The sequence below is a fragment of the Balaenoptera ricei genome, chromosome 19, assembly GCF_028023285.1.
Source record: "Balaenoptera ricei isolate mBalRic1 chromosome 19, mBalRic1.hap2, whole genome shotgun sequence".
NCBI classification, from domain to species: domain Eukaryota; kingdom Metazoa; phylum Chordata; class Mammalia; order Artiodactyla; family Balaenopteridae; genus Balaenoptera; species Balaenoptera ricei.
The window spans coordinates 18438632-18453543 of NC_082657.1; the positions used below are offsets into that span (position 1 = coordinate 18438632).

The 14912-nt window shown below is 62.2% G+C and overlaps 1 protein-coding gene across 2 annotated transcripts in view; it reads left to right on the plus strand.

Moving 5' to 3' along the window:
- Positions 1–14912, plus strand: part of PEPD (peptidase D) — a 114016-nt gene that overhangs the window by 90426 nt on the left and 8678 nt on the right. For both annotated transcript variants that reach the window (XM_059904567.1, XM_059904568.1), the window contains 2 exons: positions 741–818; positions 10971–11119. In XM_059904567.1, the coding sequence (XP_059760550.1) occupies positions 741–818; positions 10971–11119 (227 nt within the window). The remainder of the gene's footprint in view (positions 1–740; positions 819–10970; positions 11120–14912) is intronic.

The following is a 14912-nucleotide window of genomic DNA, read 5'->3' on the forward strand; positions in this document are numbered from 1 at the left end:
CAGAGGGTCTGGCCTCTGTCCAGCCAGGATGGAGCCTGCAGCTCTGCTGATGTGCACGTCCTTGCCACATGAATAATACATGTGAACATCTCAGTCCTTGGAAATGTTCTTCTCTGGTGGATAGAGAGAAAAATCATTATTTCTACTTTTATGATTCCTAAGACTCCCAAACAGGGCCATAAATATTACACCCAGTGGGTTTTTTTTTTCCCTTTGGACAGACTTAAAAGTCTTTATTTTTTCTTAAAGGCATCGCTCATTAGGGAAGTGTTCTCAAGCAGAGGAGCGAAGAGCCACTGGCTCGCCGTCTGTGGCCCTGGCCTGGCAGACTCCACGGCAGCCCCGACACAGCCCGGGCCCTTCCCACTGGGCCCCCCCTCTCCGCTAGTCACCAGGAAATACGGGCTTCTTTGGAGTCCCTTCCCCGGGCCCGCAGGCCCTCGCTCCCACATCAGGCCCACATCCCCAGCGCCAAGGCCACCTACCCGCACAGCCTCAGCCAAGGGAGCGCCGCCAGTGCCACCGCCATGAGCCCAGAGGCTGGCCAAGAGCTGTGTGACTGCAGTATGCCAGGGCCACCTTGCCCCTCACCCCCACCTCAGGCTGTGGGCCTGGCCCAGCGGCCCTGGGCCCCTGCTGCAGGGTGGACAGTACTGCCCTTGGGGCAGGGAGTTGGGGTGCTAGCGCCCGGGGCCTGCTGGGTGAGGATGGGCTATTGACCTCCCCCTGGTGCTCTGCAGTGGTGAGAACTCGGCCGTGCTGCACTACGGACACGCCGGGGCCCCCAACGACAAGACCATCCAGGACGGAGACATGTGGTGAGTGAGGCCAGCCCCCGAGCTGCCCTGGCTCTGCGTGTGAACAGCGGGGCTGCGGTGGGCCTCAACCCCAAAGGTGGCTGACCACGGCCTCTTGGTCCCACCCTGAGAAGGCTGACCACGTTGAGGTCCCCCCATTGCTCTGGGTCCAGACTTCTCTGCCAAGGCTTTTGCCTACATGTAGCCTCCTCTCCAGGACCAAGGAGGCCCTGAGAGAGGGGAGCGGGGGCCCTGTGCTGTGCGGGTGAGGCGCCACCTCAGAGGAGGGCCTGCGCCGTCTCCCGGCACCCACCACGCTCACTTCTCTGGCTTGGTGCTGGGAGGGTGGGCATCTCAGTTCGGAGCGGAGAAGACCCCTAGGGAGCCCCCCGCCCTCTGAACCTGCCAGCTCCTGCCTCAAGACTCCTTGGCACGAGCGGCCATTGATTCAGGGAGTCAGAGTGGTGCTTGGCCCTCAGGCTGTTGGCAGGGCTTTGCTGAGCACAGTGTGTTGTGCTCCCTGCTCCCCATGGAGCCGTGAGTAAGCAGACGTGGGCAGGACCCACAGCCTCCAGCCCTCCGATGAACTGTGCCCAGCAGGCGGGGCCGCAGACCCTGCTCCCAGGCCCCAGTGTGTAGGGCTCATACTGGGCATACGCGCCCCTCTCTTGGGTAGCCGCTCTGGCCTTGGCAGGGGCCTGTGGGCGCCTCACTGACCTGGACCGGCCCCGTCCTCCGCTCACGGGCACTCGCACTGCCCGCCTGTTCTCTCCACCACCCAGACGTCGGGCAGGGCCAGTCCAGGCTGCCAAGGGCTCCCGAGAGCCGTCCAGAGGCCACCAGCCCCACGGGGCCACCTGTCTTGGCCTGCAGACATCCTGCTGTGGTCACCTACCCGCAGATGAGGGCAGGAGGGGTGCGCGCTGTCCCGCCTGGTCCTTTGGTGCCTTTCCCTCCTGTTGCTGAGGCACCTGAGCCAGGCTCCATCGCGCTCCTTCCCGCTAATGCCGCGCCCCCTCTCGGGTCGCACACGTGCCCTGCTAGGTTCCATCCCCGAGCCGGCATTCCGGTCCTGCCCGCAGCACTGGCCAGGACCCAGCCTCGCGCAGGGAGTGGGGAAGGCTGCACACGGGGTTCCCTGGCCCACAGCCACCAGGGGACGTGAGCCAAGAGATGCCCGGGTCTGAGCTGTCACTGCCCAGTGTTTTCAGAAACCCGCCCGAGCCCAGGGTGCCCCTGCTGCAGGGTGCACCAGGCACCCACCGGCTGCGGTGTCCACTCACCCAGGGTCAGGAGCTGGATGGATGTTCTGGCCCGGGCCCCTGTTGGCAGGAGCCCAGCTCAGCCTTCTGGGAGGAAACAAAGCCTCTTAATTCCCACTCTGAGCCTCAGTTTACCTGCTGTCGGTGGAGATAGCACACAGCACTTGGCACTGCACTGGGCGGCAGCAGGGACATGTTGGGACCACAAGTGCTGGGTGGACACACGCTCTCTCAGGGTCCTGGGCCAGCAGGACAGGGACGGGAGCCCGCAGAGGGGGACACCCAATGTGGACACAGAGGCCACTGCCGCTCACTGCAACCCCCCCATCCCCAGCGTGTCTAACGCCCTTCCTGGCATAGGGGCCAAGGGCGTGCAGCAACTTTGACAGGGTTCTCCCCTATGCCTGACGCCAGGGACAGCTCTTTATGTAGATTTGCTCCCCTTGATCCCATGAAGTGGGTGTCTCCCCCTCCCCTCACCCACCCCCACCCCCGATGTGTAGGCAAGGCCACTGAGACACAGGAGCGTCCAGGTGCAGAGCCAGAGGATTTGGGGAGGGGGTCGGCTGCCTCCGGCTTGACTCAGCTGAAGACTAAGGAAAATGGGGGGGGCCTGCCCTTTGGTGGCTCCAAAGGAAGATCGCCTGGTGTCTTCAGGGACTCACGCTTCCTAGAACCTTTCCTAACGCTTTTCACTCTGTGGCCCCTTCTGGCTGGGCCAGGACGTGGGAACCCAGTCCCCAGGCAGAGGCAGACCCCAGCCACACCAGCAGGCCCCAGCTGTCCCCGTCGGAGGCTCTGCAGCAGGGCCATGTGGCTCTGAGTCTTTCTTCTCTGTGAGTTTGGCACGGCCCAGAGGAAAGGACTGCTTCTCCTATCTCTTTATGTGTCCTAAGACAGTCCTCTCCCCATGAGAGGCTGGCTCCGGGGGCCCTTGGCGCGGCGGGGCCTGGTTGATCGGGGTGCCATGCAGCAGGCCTCCTCCACACCCCAGACGCTGTGGCCTCGACCCTCCTGGGCAGTGTGTGTGGCACCTGCGTCTCTTGGTTGCGGCTTTAGAGACAGGAGTGATCCAGGGAATCCCACGGATGTTAATGCCAAGCCCAAACTGGTGATTTTATTTTTCTAGTGCTAACTTTGAAATGTAGCCAGTAGAGTAATTATGAGTTTATTATAGTCAATTTATTATGCAGCATTTAGAACAACATGTTTTGTTGATTACTGCTACTGCCAGATTGCTGGCGGCATTTATAATCCATTGTTTTATTGAAATTGATCTGCCAAGCGCCTACTGTGTTTGGTAAATAATAAAGCACTCTGTTATCCCAACATAAAATTCACAGCACTTCATCATAAGGTACAAAACCAAAATATAAGCATAGTGCAGAATTTTTCCTGAAGCTGAGCGTCTCCGAGAGCCATGACTATTTTCCAGGGTGCCCATCAGGTGGTATGCTCTGGGTCTCAGTTCCTTGATGTCGGGTGAAAATGCCCCGAGATAGTTTAACATTTAGGAGTGGGGCTGTTTGGGGGCCGGAGCTGGTCCAGGACAGTCAGACTCTGCTGGAGAAAGTGAGGAGTGGGAGCCGAGCGGCAGCCAGCCCTTCCCATCCCTCCCCCTCTGGTCCCAGACGTGTGATGATGGACACAGAAGGTCCCCAGTTCAAGTCCCTGCCCTCCCCCTCCCTAGCTGAACGGCCACCCCTCTGAGCCTCAGTTTCTTCATCCGTCGTTGGGGGAGACACAGCACTCAGCTCTGAGGACTGGGGTAATGAGGGCAAAGCGCTGAGTGTGGAGCCCGGCACAGGTGGCTCCTGGCGGGAGAGAGCTGCAACACAGCGAAGTCCCCAGAGCCAGCAGCGCACCTGTGCCCCTGAGGCCCGCCTTCCGGCAGCTGGTTCCAGGACGGAGACTGGAGGCGAGAGCCACCAGCAGAGCACGTGCCGGGCCCAGTGTATTCAGACAGCTCTCCGGTCACGTGGTTGCCCGCTCTGTGTTTTCAGCCCCCACACTGTCCTCGAGGCGCGTGCCAGGTGGAGCATGTAGCCGGCCAGGGCCACCGTCTACTCCTCTGTCCTTCTAAAACCAGGCGCCTCCCGGGAGCCGGGCTGGGAAATCAGGGCCCCGTAAGTTAGACAGACACGCTGGTTCTTACTCCACATCAGACGCGTCACCCGAGAGCTGAGAAGAGGAATTTGGGGACCACTCCTCGCACCACGCCAGCACCCGCCATTTTCTCGGCTGGACGCTGCCCCGCTTGCTCCGCACGGATCCCGGGGTGGGGAACTGGACTTTGACGTGGCCTCAGGTCCCCACGTTCCTCCCTCTTGGCTGGTTCAGAGACACAAGGCCTCTTGTGGGGCCTCTCAGGGCTTTGCTGTTGCCTCTGAGAGCCCTTTCCTGCTGTGGCCCTCGGGGTTCACCATGAACCCCGTCACCAAGTTGCCGTCCTAGAGAAGCCATTAGCTGCTGTTTTCATTTTAAGGCAAAAGCAGGCAGACCTTCTAAAACAGGGTAACAGAAGTGTGGCGCACTTCTAATTAATGCTTTTGCCGAGCTCACCCAGGGGACGGTGTCTAATGTCATCGAAGGCCCTTCCTGGGTGGGAGCCCCAGCAGAACCCCTCACCACCAAATCAGTCCTGACCCGGTGGCTCTGAGCACAGGAGTGGCTGGTGTGATGGTCCTCTGAGTCCTCACGCACTGCCCTCTCCTCCCAGAACCAGCCTGGGCTTTGGAAACCAGAGTCTCCAAAGGTGGGTAGAAGCACCAAGGGCTGGTGCCCTGCCCATGGGCCACCAGGGAGCGCCACTGTCCATGTTTAAGTCCCCAAGGAAGTAGTGCACCCAGAGTTGGACCCACTCTTGCGCTAGACTCCCTGCCTCCTCTGGGCCCAGCAGGCACACCCCAGGGGGCAGAGGTAGGGAGGGTCCAGGGTCTGCGTCCAGTGGCGTCTGATTTGGAAAACAGCTGGGACACCGCTCCTCACCTGCCACCTCCTCCCTCTCCCACCATCTGATCAGGTGGCGGAGGAGTGGTTCCTGGGGTAGCATGCCCTGTGGCCCCTATCAGAACCTTCTAGCTGCCCCAGTCGAGGGATGCCCCGGCCTGGGTTGCCCAGCTGCAGACAGCATGTGGCTGGTGGGTGGCGAGCCGGACCTCCCAGCACTGGCCAGAAGAGGGCAGCGTTGCCTCAGGACGTGCTTGCCGGGCTCATCTCTGCTGGCTGTGGTCTCTGTGTCCTGGGGCATGGGAGGGGGGCCGCCAGCTCGGTTAGTGGGGGGGGACAGATGCCTGTCCCAGCCCGTCCCTCAGCAGCCAGCCTGTGTCATTTCCTCTCCTTCCCTGTAGTGGGACGAGGGCCCCTTCTGTCTCCTTGCCCCGATAATGGTCAGCCTGAAGCCCCGGCTTTGCCCTGCTGACTGGCGGAGGGCTGACACAGCACTCCTGGACCGAAGCCCAGAGAAGTAAGGGCTACTGATTTCCTCCCAGGGAGGCCCCGGAAGACACCCGAAGCGTCGCTGGCCTGTGGGTGGTGTGTGCCGCTGCTCCCCGAGTTGAGGTGGTGTCAGACACTGTCTGCAGGGCTGCCCGGGCTGCCCCGTCCTTTCCTGCCCCAGAGGAGGAGCCAGGCCCACGAGGGGGCACGGCTGGGGCAGCTCTCTCCCCTCCTGGCCACCCTCCTCCTGCCACTGGCACCACTAGCGGCCGGCTCCTCCCTGCCCTTCTCTCGAGTTAGTTCCCTGTTCGTCCCACGGGTTTGATGTGGGCTAGACATTAGTTTAAACTGCTTGGGAAGCGTGCCCCCGCCTCACCCCCTCCGTCACACGGCGCCCGGGACAGCAGCCTGCGTCTCCGCCATCGACATCCCACCCCCACCCCTGCGGGCTGCTCACCCAGGGCCCCGGCAGCCCCCTTGGCATCTCAGGCAGGGATGGGACGATCCTGCCCACTCCTGGGGGCCACTTGGTCTGATGTCTTTCTGGCATCTGTGTGCTGCTGCCCGCGGAGGGGCGAGTCATGCCTGGGGCTCCTGCCCCAGCTGGCAGAGAGGCCACATGGAGGGGCCCCCAGCCCCCCGTTGTCCTGGTGCCGGAGGTGCCTGAGGCCTCGGTCAGCTTTAGGGAATGAGTGTCACCTCCAGGCCCAGCTTCCTGATGCCAGGCCCAGCCCAGACACACCCCCGCCCCGCCCGCACCCACCTTGCTGTCTCCTCAGAGGACAGCGCAGCTGTCACCAGCCAGCCCCCTCCTGAGGATTGGATGGTCTTAAGGACATGCCCCAGTCCTGGGGGCAAGAGAACACTCTCAGGAGGGCACAGGCCCTGGTCAGCCATCTGTCCAGACCAGTGGCCGTGGCCTTCAACCTGCCATCCAGGTTGAAGCAGCCTTTACGTTATAACGCAGGACCAGGGGAGCAGACACGCCTAGATGGTAACCAGGCGCCCTCACCGTGGGGTTTCTGTCCATTCTGTTGTCTGTTTGTGCTCCTTCCCTGTATCCCACACAGTTGACGTCACGACTCACAGTGTGAAAGCACCAGTCCAGACAGCCCGGGTGCGCGCAGATACCACAGGACACTACTTACCGAAAAGTGGAACGAAGCATGTGCTGTGCGCGTGACACCAACTCACTGCCTCCCCCGCAGAGGCCACTGCCCTGACGCCCAGCCCTCGCCCCGCTGTGCGGTGGCAGCAGCCAGCCCTGGGTGGGCGCCCGCCGTGTCCCACCCATAGGTCGGACCAGTACCAAGTTATGTCCTTCCTGGGGACGCAACCCATACTGGTGCTCTGCTTCTCCCCACGTCGTCTGTGGAAAGGTAACAACAGTTCCATCCAGACGCAGGAGGCCCACGGCACGTGCCTGCTCTCGTCACCATGTGTGCTGGAGATTGCTGGCTCGGGGGGTCCTGGAGCTGGTTGCCTGGGTGACTTCCCTGTCTGCCCGGGCCCCACGGGTAGCTGTCCCGTGACTGGGTTGGGGAACAGGGATGCCCAGAGGGCAGTCTCTCTGGGGAGAGATCAGCTTGGTGAGTCAGCCTGGGGTATGGAGGGAGCCTCCAGGGCTCCGAGTGGTGGCCTTTGCCCCGCCGGTCACACCTGGGGCTCGGCACTGCACCGAAGGTCTGGCTGGGAGCCAGCGGGTGGCCCGTGGGTCTTGTCTGGCCTGCGGCACACGAACGGGAAAGTGACCAGTACGCCTCCCTCTGTGTCTCATGCTGAGGTCTGGAGGGAAGCAGGAGTTTCCCGCAGCTCAGAAATCCCCCAGCCTGGTCTGCAACGCAGACTGGGGCGGGTGCAAGTTGGGGTCTGAAATGCTGCGACTGTGGTGAATAGGTCTTTGAGTGAGTGCACACACACACGCACGCGCGCATGGACAGTGCCTTGTCTGGGGTGAGAGGTAGCTGAGAGCGAGGCAACGGCCCTGGAGCTTAAAATGAAGCTGCAGCCTGCGTACACAGCGGCCCTCGTATAAACACTGCAGCATTTCCCCCAAACCCTCCTCAGGCCTCACATCACTGGCCGAACCATCTCGTAGGCCTTCTGCCTGCGGTGGAGCCAAGGGGACTGAGGAGGGCCTGGGTGGGCCAATGGTGGCAGGTAGCCCGGGCCTGAAGCTGCCCAGGAGGAGCCAACGGAAGACAGAACCTCTCATCTGAGCCAGAAATAGAACCAGATGAACACATGTGAGGATTGAGACGCCAGCATATTGCTCGGAGATGTGTAATATCTCCCCAGATGGCTTAGATTATCACACGCGTTCACTCGGCCAGAGATGGTAAGGTCCCCGGTGGGTGTCCCCAGGCAGCCGGGGAGGACGGATCCGGCGTTCTCGGTTGAGCCAAAGTATGAGCGAATGCTCCACCATCAGCGTGCATTCAGAGGACGGATGGAGTGGACACAGAGGAGTTGGGGGAGATGATTTATAAAAGGCGATGGCTTTCATCCCTGGATTCCAGAATGGCTTAAAATCTGAATAACTTATACATGTAGGAACTCTGAGGGGGATTTAAAAAAAAAAACCAAAAAACGAAAAGAGATAGGGAACTGAGAGCACAAAAATAGACGTCAGCCCCGTGCCTGAGCGTCGCTGGGCAGGATGGAGCTGGCCAGCTGGGTGTACACTTCCTTCTCCAGAAAGTGGATGATTTTAAAACAAAAAATACAGCTGAAGTTTTCTAGAACCTGAACAATAAAGCCAGACTGGCTGAGGAACTCCAAGCACCCACCTTCCCACATTTTTGTTTTTGAGAACTTGGTCAGGAGTCTTGTCTGTCCTGGGGAAGAGTCCTGTTTTCACTGCTCTGGATGACTCCAGCGTTTGGCCTGCTCTTGTGGGCTTCCTGGCTTTTTAAATAGTTTAATTTCTGTTTTTCTTTGAGATCTGCACCGTCCGATAGAAATTTCTGCCGGGGGTGCTGCTACAGGTTGCCCTCTGATGTGGTGGCCCCCAGGAATCCATGTCCCCACGCCCCTGGCTCTATCCTGTCTGCTCAGGTCATTCCTGGGCATTCTGAATCAACAAACCACAGATGATTTTCCTTTGTTGCCTCTGAGGAGCCCAAATGAGAATGCTCTGCTCCGCGGGTGAAGCTAGGCCGCGGCCACATGCAGTTCCACTCCCCAGGCCTGTCCGCATGCTGGCCCTGGCGGACGTGAACGTGCAGCAGTGGTGGCGTCCGCGTTTGAAAAGTGGGAAAACTGAGGCCCTGAAGGCTGAGGGCCAGAGCCAGGACAGGAGAGCCCATCCCTGGGCTCTGAACTGCTGACCACCGACTTGGGACTTTGCTGCACCAGTGTTCAGAGCCTCAGTTTCCCTGAAGTTTAGGGCTAAGATATGCCCCACCCTCCCGGCCAGCTGGGAGGGGGGCGGGAGTTGAGCGGGGATGTGCCCCGGGCAGGAGTAAGGCTGCAGACAGCCGTCAGCCCTAACACCCTGGTGCATCTGGAGCATCCTGGAGAGCAGATGCCTGGGCATGTTTGCTCAGGGCTTCTCGACGTTTGGTCCTCGGTTCCCACACCGGTCCTGGGCGGGTCCCCTCAAGTGAGGCCCAAGTCCCCCTTCCGTTGGCCCGCCCCAGGCAGGGTCCCCCAGAGTCTGTGACTTTGACCCAAACCGAAGTCTCCCCTGCCATGCCAGTGGGGCTCTTCCCCCGCCCCCTGAGAATCACCTGAGTTGTTATCTGATGGTTTTTGCACTATTGACACTGTTTATGGTGTTTTGCAATCAGAAAAAGACAAGAGATTAAAAAGTGCCCGACTGGGGACTTTGGATTCCAGCAGGGCGTCTGCGGATCCCGAGCATTCGCGTTTTTCCTTTAAAAATCTGTTTCTGTGGTGTCCCCGGTGCTGCTGTCAGGCCGCGTGGCCCAACTCCTTGCTCCACTTGTAGGGCCGGTTGCTGGGGGTAGGGGTCCCCAGAGTCAGGCACACAGGCAGTTTCTGGAATGTTGGTTGAGCCGTAGTGTTTACCATTAGAATTTGGGTTTGGGTGAGAAGCCCTTGTCATGGAAGGTGTGGCTCTGCCCCCCCGGGCTCAGATCTGCCAGGATTTGTGCGGCTACAGACTGCCCCCCAAGGGGAAGAGCCAGGCACAGAGAGGACAGCCCTCACCGCCTCCACCCCACCTGGCGCTGTGGTCCCCTGGTCCTGAAGACACAGCAGGGGTCCGGGCCTGAGGCTGGACTGATGTCCCTCTGTCGGTTTTGTCACTGTCAGCATGCTGACTTGGCCCTGACCCCGTGATGGGGTCAGGGGGCTGGTGGGTCCCTGCTCTGTGCCTGCAGTCGAGCAGCCTGCTGGGGTGGGACAGGATGTGGAGGCCGCTCAGTCTGGGGCCCCCACCCCTGTCAGCGTGGGTGACCCCGTGGGAGCCAGGCTTGGACCCAGCAGCCCCTCACTTATTTTGTCTTATCTCACCGTGGAGGATGCGTGGGGCAGGATTCTTACCCGCCCTTGACCAGTAAAGGGTGTGAGCGCGTGGTCAGGCAGCAAGGGTGTGGGAGCGAGGCTCGCTCCACTCCCTCCCAGCCCTGCTGCACCGGGGCCCTGTCACGGGGTGTCCAGAGGGCAGGCTCAGCTGGCCTGTCCTCCTGACTCAGCAGCCTGCCTGCCTGTCCCAGCACCGTCCTGCCTCTGCTGGCTCGTGCTCCCAGCTCCGGCTTCTTCTTTCCTCCCCCTCTCTACTCCCGCCTTCTGTGCCTCCTGGTCTCCACCCTGTCACCTGGAGATGCTGGGGGCCAGATGGCCCCCGAGTCGGGGACTTGGCCCGCCGGGCCCTGGCAGAGCACACGTGTCCCACCCCAGTGGGGAGAGGGCCGTGCTTCCCTGGCCAAGGGGACCCCAGAGCTGGAGCAGAGCTGTCGGCTGGGTTTTCACTGGGACACTGGGGCCTGCAAGAAGCAGGCACTGCGGCTCAGCCCACGTCTTCTGTCAGGCAGGTGCATCTGTCCCAAGGACCCGTCCAGCTCCCATGAGCATTGCCTCGTGGGCTGCAGCTGTGCCCCATGCTGGGTGCCGGGTGGCCCCGGGAGGGTCTGTCAGAATGCCCTTGTGGAGGCCAGGTGGCAGGCGGGGGCCTGAGGACATCTCCGCCCCTCCCCCTCCCCACAGCTGGGCATCCAGAGGCCTGGCCAGCGGAGGCCGTGGAGGGGAGGTGTGTGGGCAGCCCCACTCCCCCTAACCTTCCTGCTCTGGAGTCGGAGGTCTCCTGGGACGCCCCGTGGTTCCTTGGCCGCTCGTGTACCGTGAGGAGACAGCAGGGTCGGAGGGCCCCAAGCTGCTGCCTGCACCGGCCACGTTGCAAGAAGGCTCGGGCTCAGCGGCCTTGAGCGCCGGGTGGGAGGGAAGTGTGGTTGGAGGGGACGGGTGCCCCTGAGTGTACCCCTGGCCTCATGCCCCACTCTCCCTGCAGCGTGTTCGACATGGGCGGTGAGTATTACTGCTTCGCTTCGGACATCACGTGCTCCTTTCCCGCCAACGGCAAGTTCACCCCGGACCAGAAGGCCATCTATGAGGCGGTGCTGCGGAGCTCCCGGGCCGTCATGAACACCATGAAGCCAGGTGAGGGCAGGGGCGGGGCCTGCGGGGAGGACCACCTGGCGTGGGGATGCCGATGGCCAGGTGGCAGGGCACCTCGGAGGAGCAGGTCCCACACTCTGCGACCTGAATCCGTCGCCCCCTCTCATGCTCAGCCAGCAAGGCTCCAGATGCTAGCGGGTCCCCGGCGTCCCTTTCCCGGGAAAGGGGTCTGACCACCAAGCAGGGACAGAGCTGGGGATCGGGGAGCTCAGCCCAAGGTCACCCCACATCCCATCCGACCTCCGCCTGCACATCTTCCTTTCCACACTGGCCACTGGGATGTCAGCGTGTCCTCTGCCCTGTCCCAAAGCAGAGTCTGTTCCAGCGAGGGCTTGGCAGCTTGCACACTGGCCTCTGGTTGCGCGTGGAGCAGCCTCGTTCGGGGCTGCCGGCTGTGGCTGGGTTGGCGGGAGCCGAATGTCTCTCCGGTATCTGGGGGATGGTGAGAGGAGGCTGCGGAGCCATCTGAGCACCTGGTGTGACGGGCCTTGGAGGCTGGGCTCTGAGTTCATGCTGAAATCGGGGACTGTGGCAGTCAGATTTGTATCCCTCCATGGAGCTTTTTTTTTTTCACAAAGAGAAAAAGAGGAAAAGATCCTGAGCCCCCAGACTGTAAGGCCCCAGTGTGTGGCCCTTTTCAGGCCCAGAATCTGATGGCTCGGTTCTTGGCCTCCGCGGCCCCGTGGCCGGTTGTTGCGGGCCGGGTGCTGATCGTGAGGGGTCCTCTGCAGCTGCCCCCTTCAGGGGAGGCAAATTGTCAGCGGGGCTTTGTGGATGCCCCCATCCAGCACTGGGGCCCACCAGAGGCCAGGGAGCCCTGGAGGGGTGATGGGCCCGCACCCTGTGTCCAGAGGGAGCAGAGCTTGGTGACCAGATGATTCCAAGGATGAGGAACTCAGATACACCCCAGAAAGGAGACAAGGAAGGAAACCTCAAAGCTAAGCTCCTGCCGGGTGACGGTGTCAACGAGACTTGCCTGGTTTAGCGGCTGCGGAAGAAAACAGCATCTTGTGCTGTAACTGTGTTTAAACAGCAGCAGCTCCCTCTAGGTAGGAATTAATACGGACACCTCCAGGACAGGCCGTTGCATGAAGACACAGAAGTGCAGGAGGGGGTGGCCAGGGGACCCCCTTTTGTGAAAAACAGAGGACGGCGAGAACGTGGGTCCACATGTGCTTGGAAATCCACAGAAGAGGTGCAGGAAGGGAACCAGACAGACAGGGTGGGGCGTGGGGAGAAGGGAGAGTGTTCACCAGGAGCCTTTTTGTACTTTTTGACCTTTAAACCTCAGAATGTGTGACCTGTTTCCTGTAAAACCCGGCCTGTGTGGGGCAGTCACCCCGAGCGAGGGACATCTCCTCCTCCCGCTCCCTTGACACCCTCGCTTTACCCCAGGGAGAGAAGGAATAGACGGTTCTGCTCAGCTTTGAACATCGGTCATTTAAGTGATAAACGTTCTGGATGTAGCAAAAGGTTTGGGCCAGTGAGAGTGGGTGGAGGTGCCTGGCCCCCGAGGTGGGCGCTCCTCTGGGTGAGCCCCGTGACCCCTGTGCACCCACGCCCCATGGTGGGTCCCTCTGGGAGCGTGGCGTGGGCCTGTGTGGACCCGAGCCTGGCGCAGGGCCGCGGTACAGAAGGATGGAGGGCTGCTACCGCATTCCACGCTGGAGACAAAGGGGCAGGCAGAGTGAGCCAGGGCATATGGCGGTGGTGGTGGGGGAAGGTTGGCGGGATGTCGGGCAGGTAGGGATTTGGAGGGACAGTGTCTCCCCTGGGGCTCTTCACTCACCTTGGAGCTCCAGGCTTCATGTCCCTGTCATGGCTTAGCCCCATCCTCGTGCTGAGACAGGGGTGGCGGCCAAGGCCTGGCTGACCCCATCCACCCACAGGAAAACCTGCTGCGGCCTGGGCAGGACCTAGGTGGCGCCTCCCCAGCTGGTGTCCCGGCCAGCTCAGTCGGCCAATCAAGCAACCCCAACTCTGCCCAGAAGGTGGCCGGGCCCACGGGCAGGTCCCCGGGGCCACACATTGCACTAAAAGGGCCTGGTGCGTGGTCCTGGCACCGAGGTACCATGGGGCTGCCTGGCCACGTCACTTCAGGGGCAGTTATAAGGCTTCAGGCCCGGCCAGGCTGGGCTCAGCTGAGCTGGTCCCGGCAGACGGAGGCAGGCCTCCCCCGGCGCACAGTGGGGCCTCGAAGTTCTCTTGTCGGCGGTGGAGGGGGGGGGGGGATGAAGCAGAGCCCCTGCAGAGCTCCCCCGGCCCACACCCCGTGCTTCAGGATTGTGACACACAGTTCCCCAGGGGCCGCATGCGGTGCAGGGCGGGCGGGATGGGGGTCCTGCCCACAGAGCTGCTCTCATGTCGGGGCAGGTCGCCTCCCCACAGGCAGCTCAGAGGCCGTGGCCAGGTCAGCCCCGTGCCCTATCCTAGCGGAAATGCCCCGGGTTTGTGGGTTTGGCTCCTGGGCCAAGACAAACACCCACTGAGACTGCGTGACTGCTTCCTGAGCCTTCCAGGGAAGAGTAAATAAAGGCGGCCGGGGTCACAGCAAGATGCCCAGAGGAGAGGCAGGGATCAGTGCTTGGAGCGTACACGGATCCTGGCCTACTGCCCCGGGATTGAGGAAAGCAGGCCTGGGGTCAGAGGGGGAGCGTCCCTCACTGCCACTCAGAGACAGCCAGGAAAGGAGGGCTGAGCTCACTCAGGGGGGCCGTACGAGGTGGCAGGGGCAGGCCAGGCAGCTGCCGCACGTGGGAGCACGCCACCCTCATCTGCCCCGCGGGAGGGGATGCGGTGGCCACGTGCCGGCTTCTGGCCGGGTGCAGTCGAAGCTCTCCAAGGCTTCCGTGTCAGGGCAGCGGCCACGCCCCCCTGTCTCTGCGGGCACCCAGGAGCTTGCTGATGGGACCCCCCCCGCCCCCGGCCCGCATGAGGGGAGGAGACACTGTGGGGAAGGCTGGGGCCAGAGCCGGTGTCTGAGCTGGCCGCAGGTGCAGGGCGGGGCACTTCTGCAGACTCCCAGGGTCAGGGCGCCTTTGCCTGCTCTGCCTCACTCCCTGGCGGGGGCAGGGGCTGCAGCGGCAGGACTCCCTTCAGGCCTTGCGCCTCAGAGCTGGTGCGGAACGCAGGGCTCTGGCAGACAGAGGTGCTGGGAGAGCGCGCCATCCAGATCGTGAGCGCCCTCTGGCAGAAGCCAGGACAGGGAGGGCTGTGTTTGGTGAGGGCCCTGTGTCCCCGCTCTGGCCTGAGAGGCTCCCTTGCTGGCCGAAGGGCAGTGAGTGAGTCCCCGCCCTCCCTGGCCTCTCCGCCAGGGAGGGCGGGGAGGGACCACGCGGAGACCACGTGAGGCAGCCACGCTTAGCTCAGCATCGAGGCGCCTGCAGCCCGGGCGCGTGCTGCCCCTGTCCTTCTGCAGGGTGAGTGGGTCCCCAGAGGTCCTGGCAGCAGGCAGGGCCGTGTGGTGGGGCGGTCTGGAAGGCCTCAGCCCTGCGCCAGTGCGGCCTGCCAGAAGGTTCCCTGCAGCCCGTGGGGCCTGCCCTCCTGCACCCCCAGGGCCTGGCGCGCTATCATCCCCCGAGGGCCATTGTCTTCAAATGAAGTGAGCTCTTTGTCTGGATGGGGCTGTGAGGATGTAGCTCAAGGGGCCCTCTGCTGCCTTCCAGCTCGGCTCAGGGCCTTCGAGCCCCCAGGGCTGTCACGCTCTGGGCAGGAGGCCTCAAGCCGGTGATGGATGCTGCCGAGCGAGGCTCCAAGGGGCCGGCCCAGGCGGCAG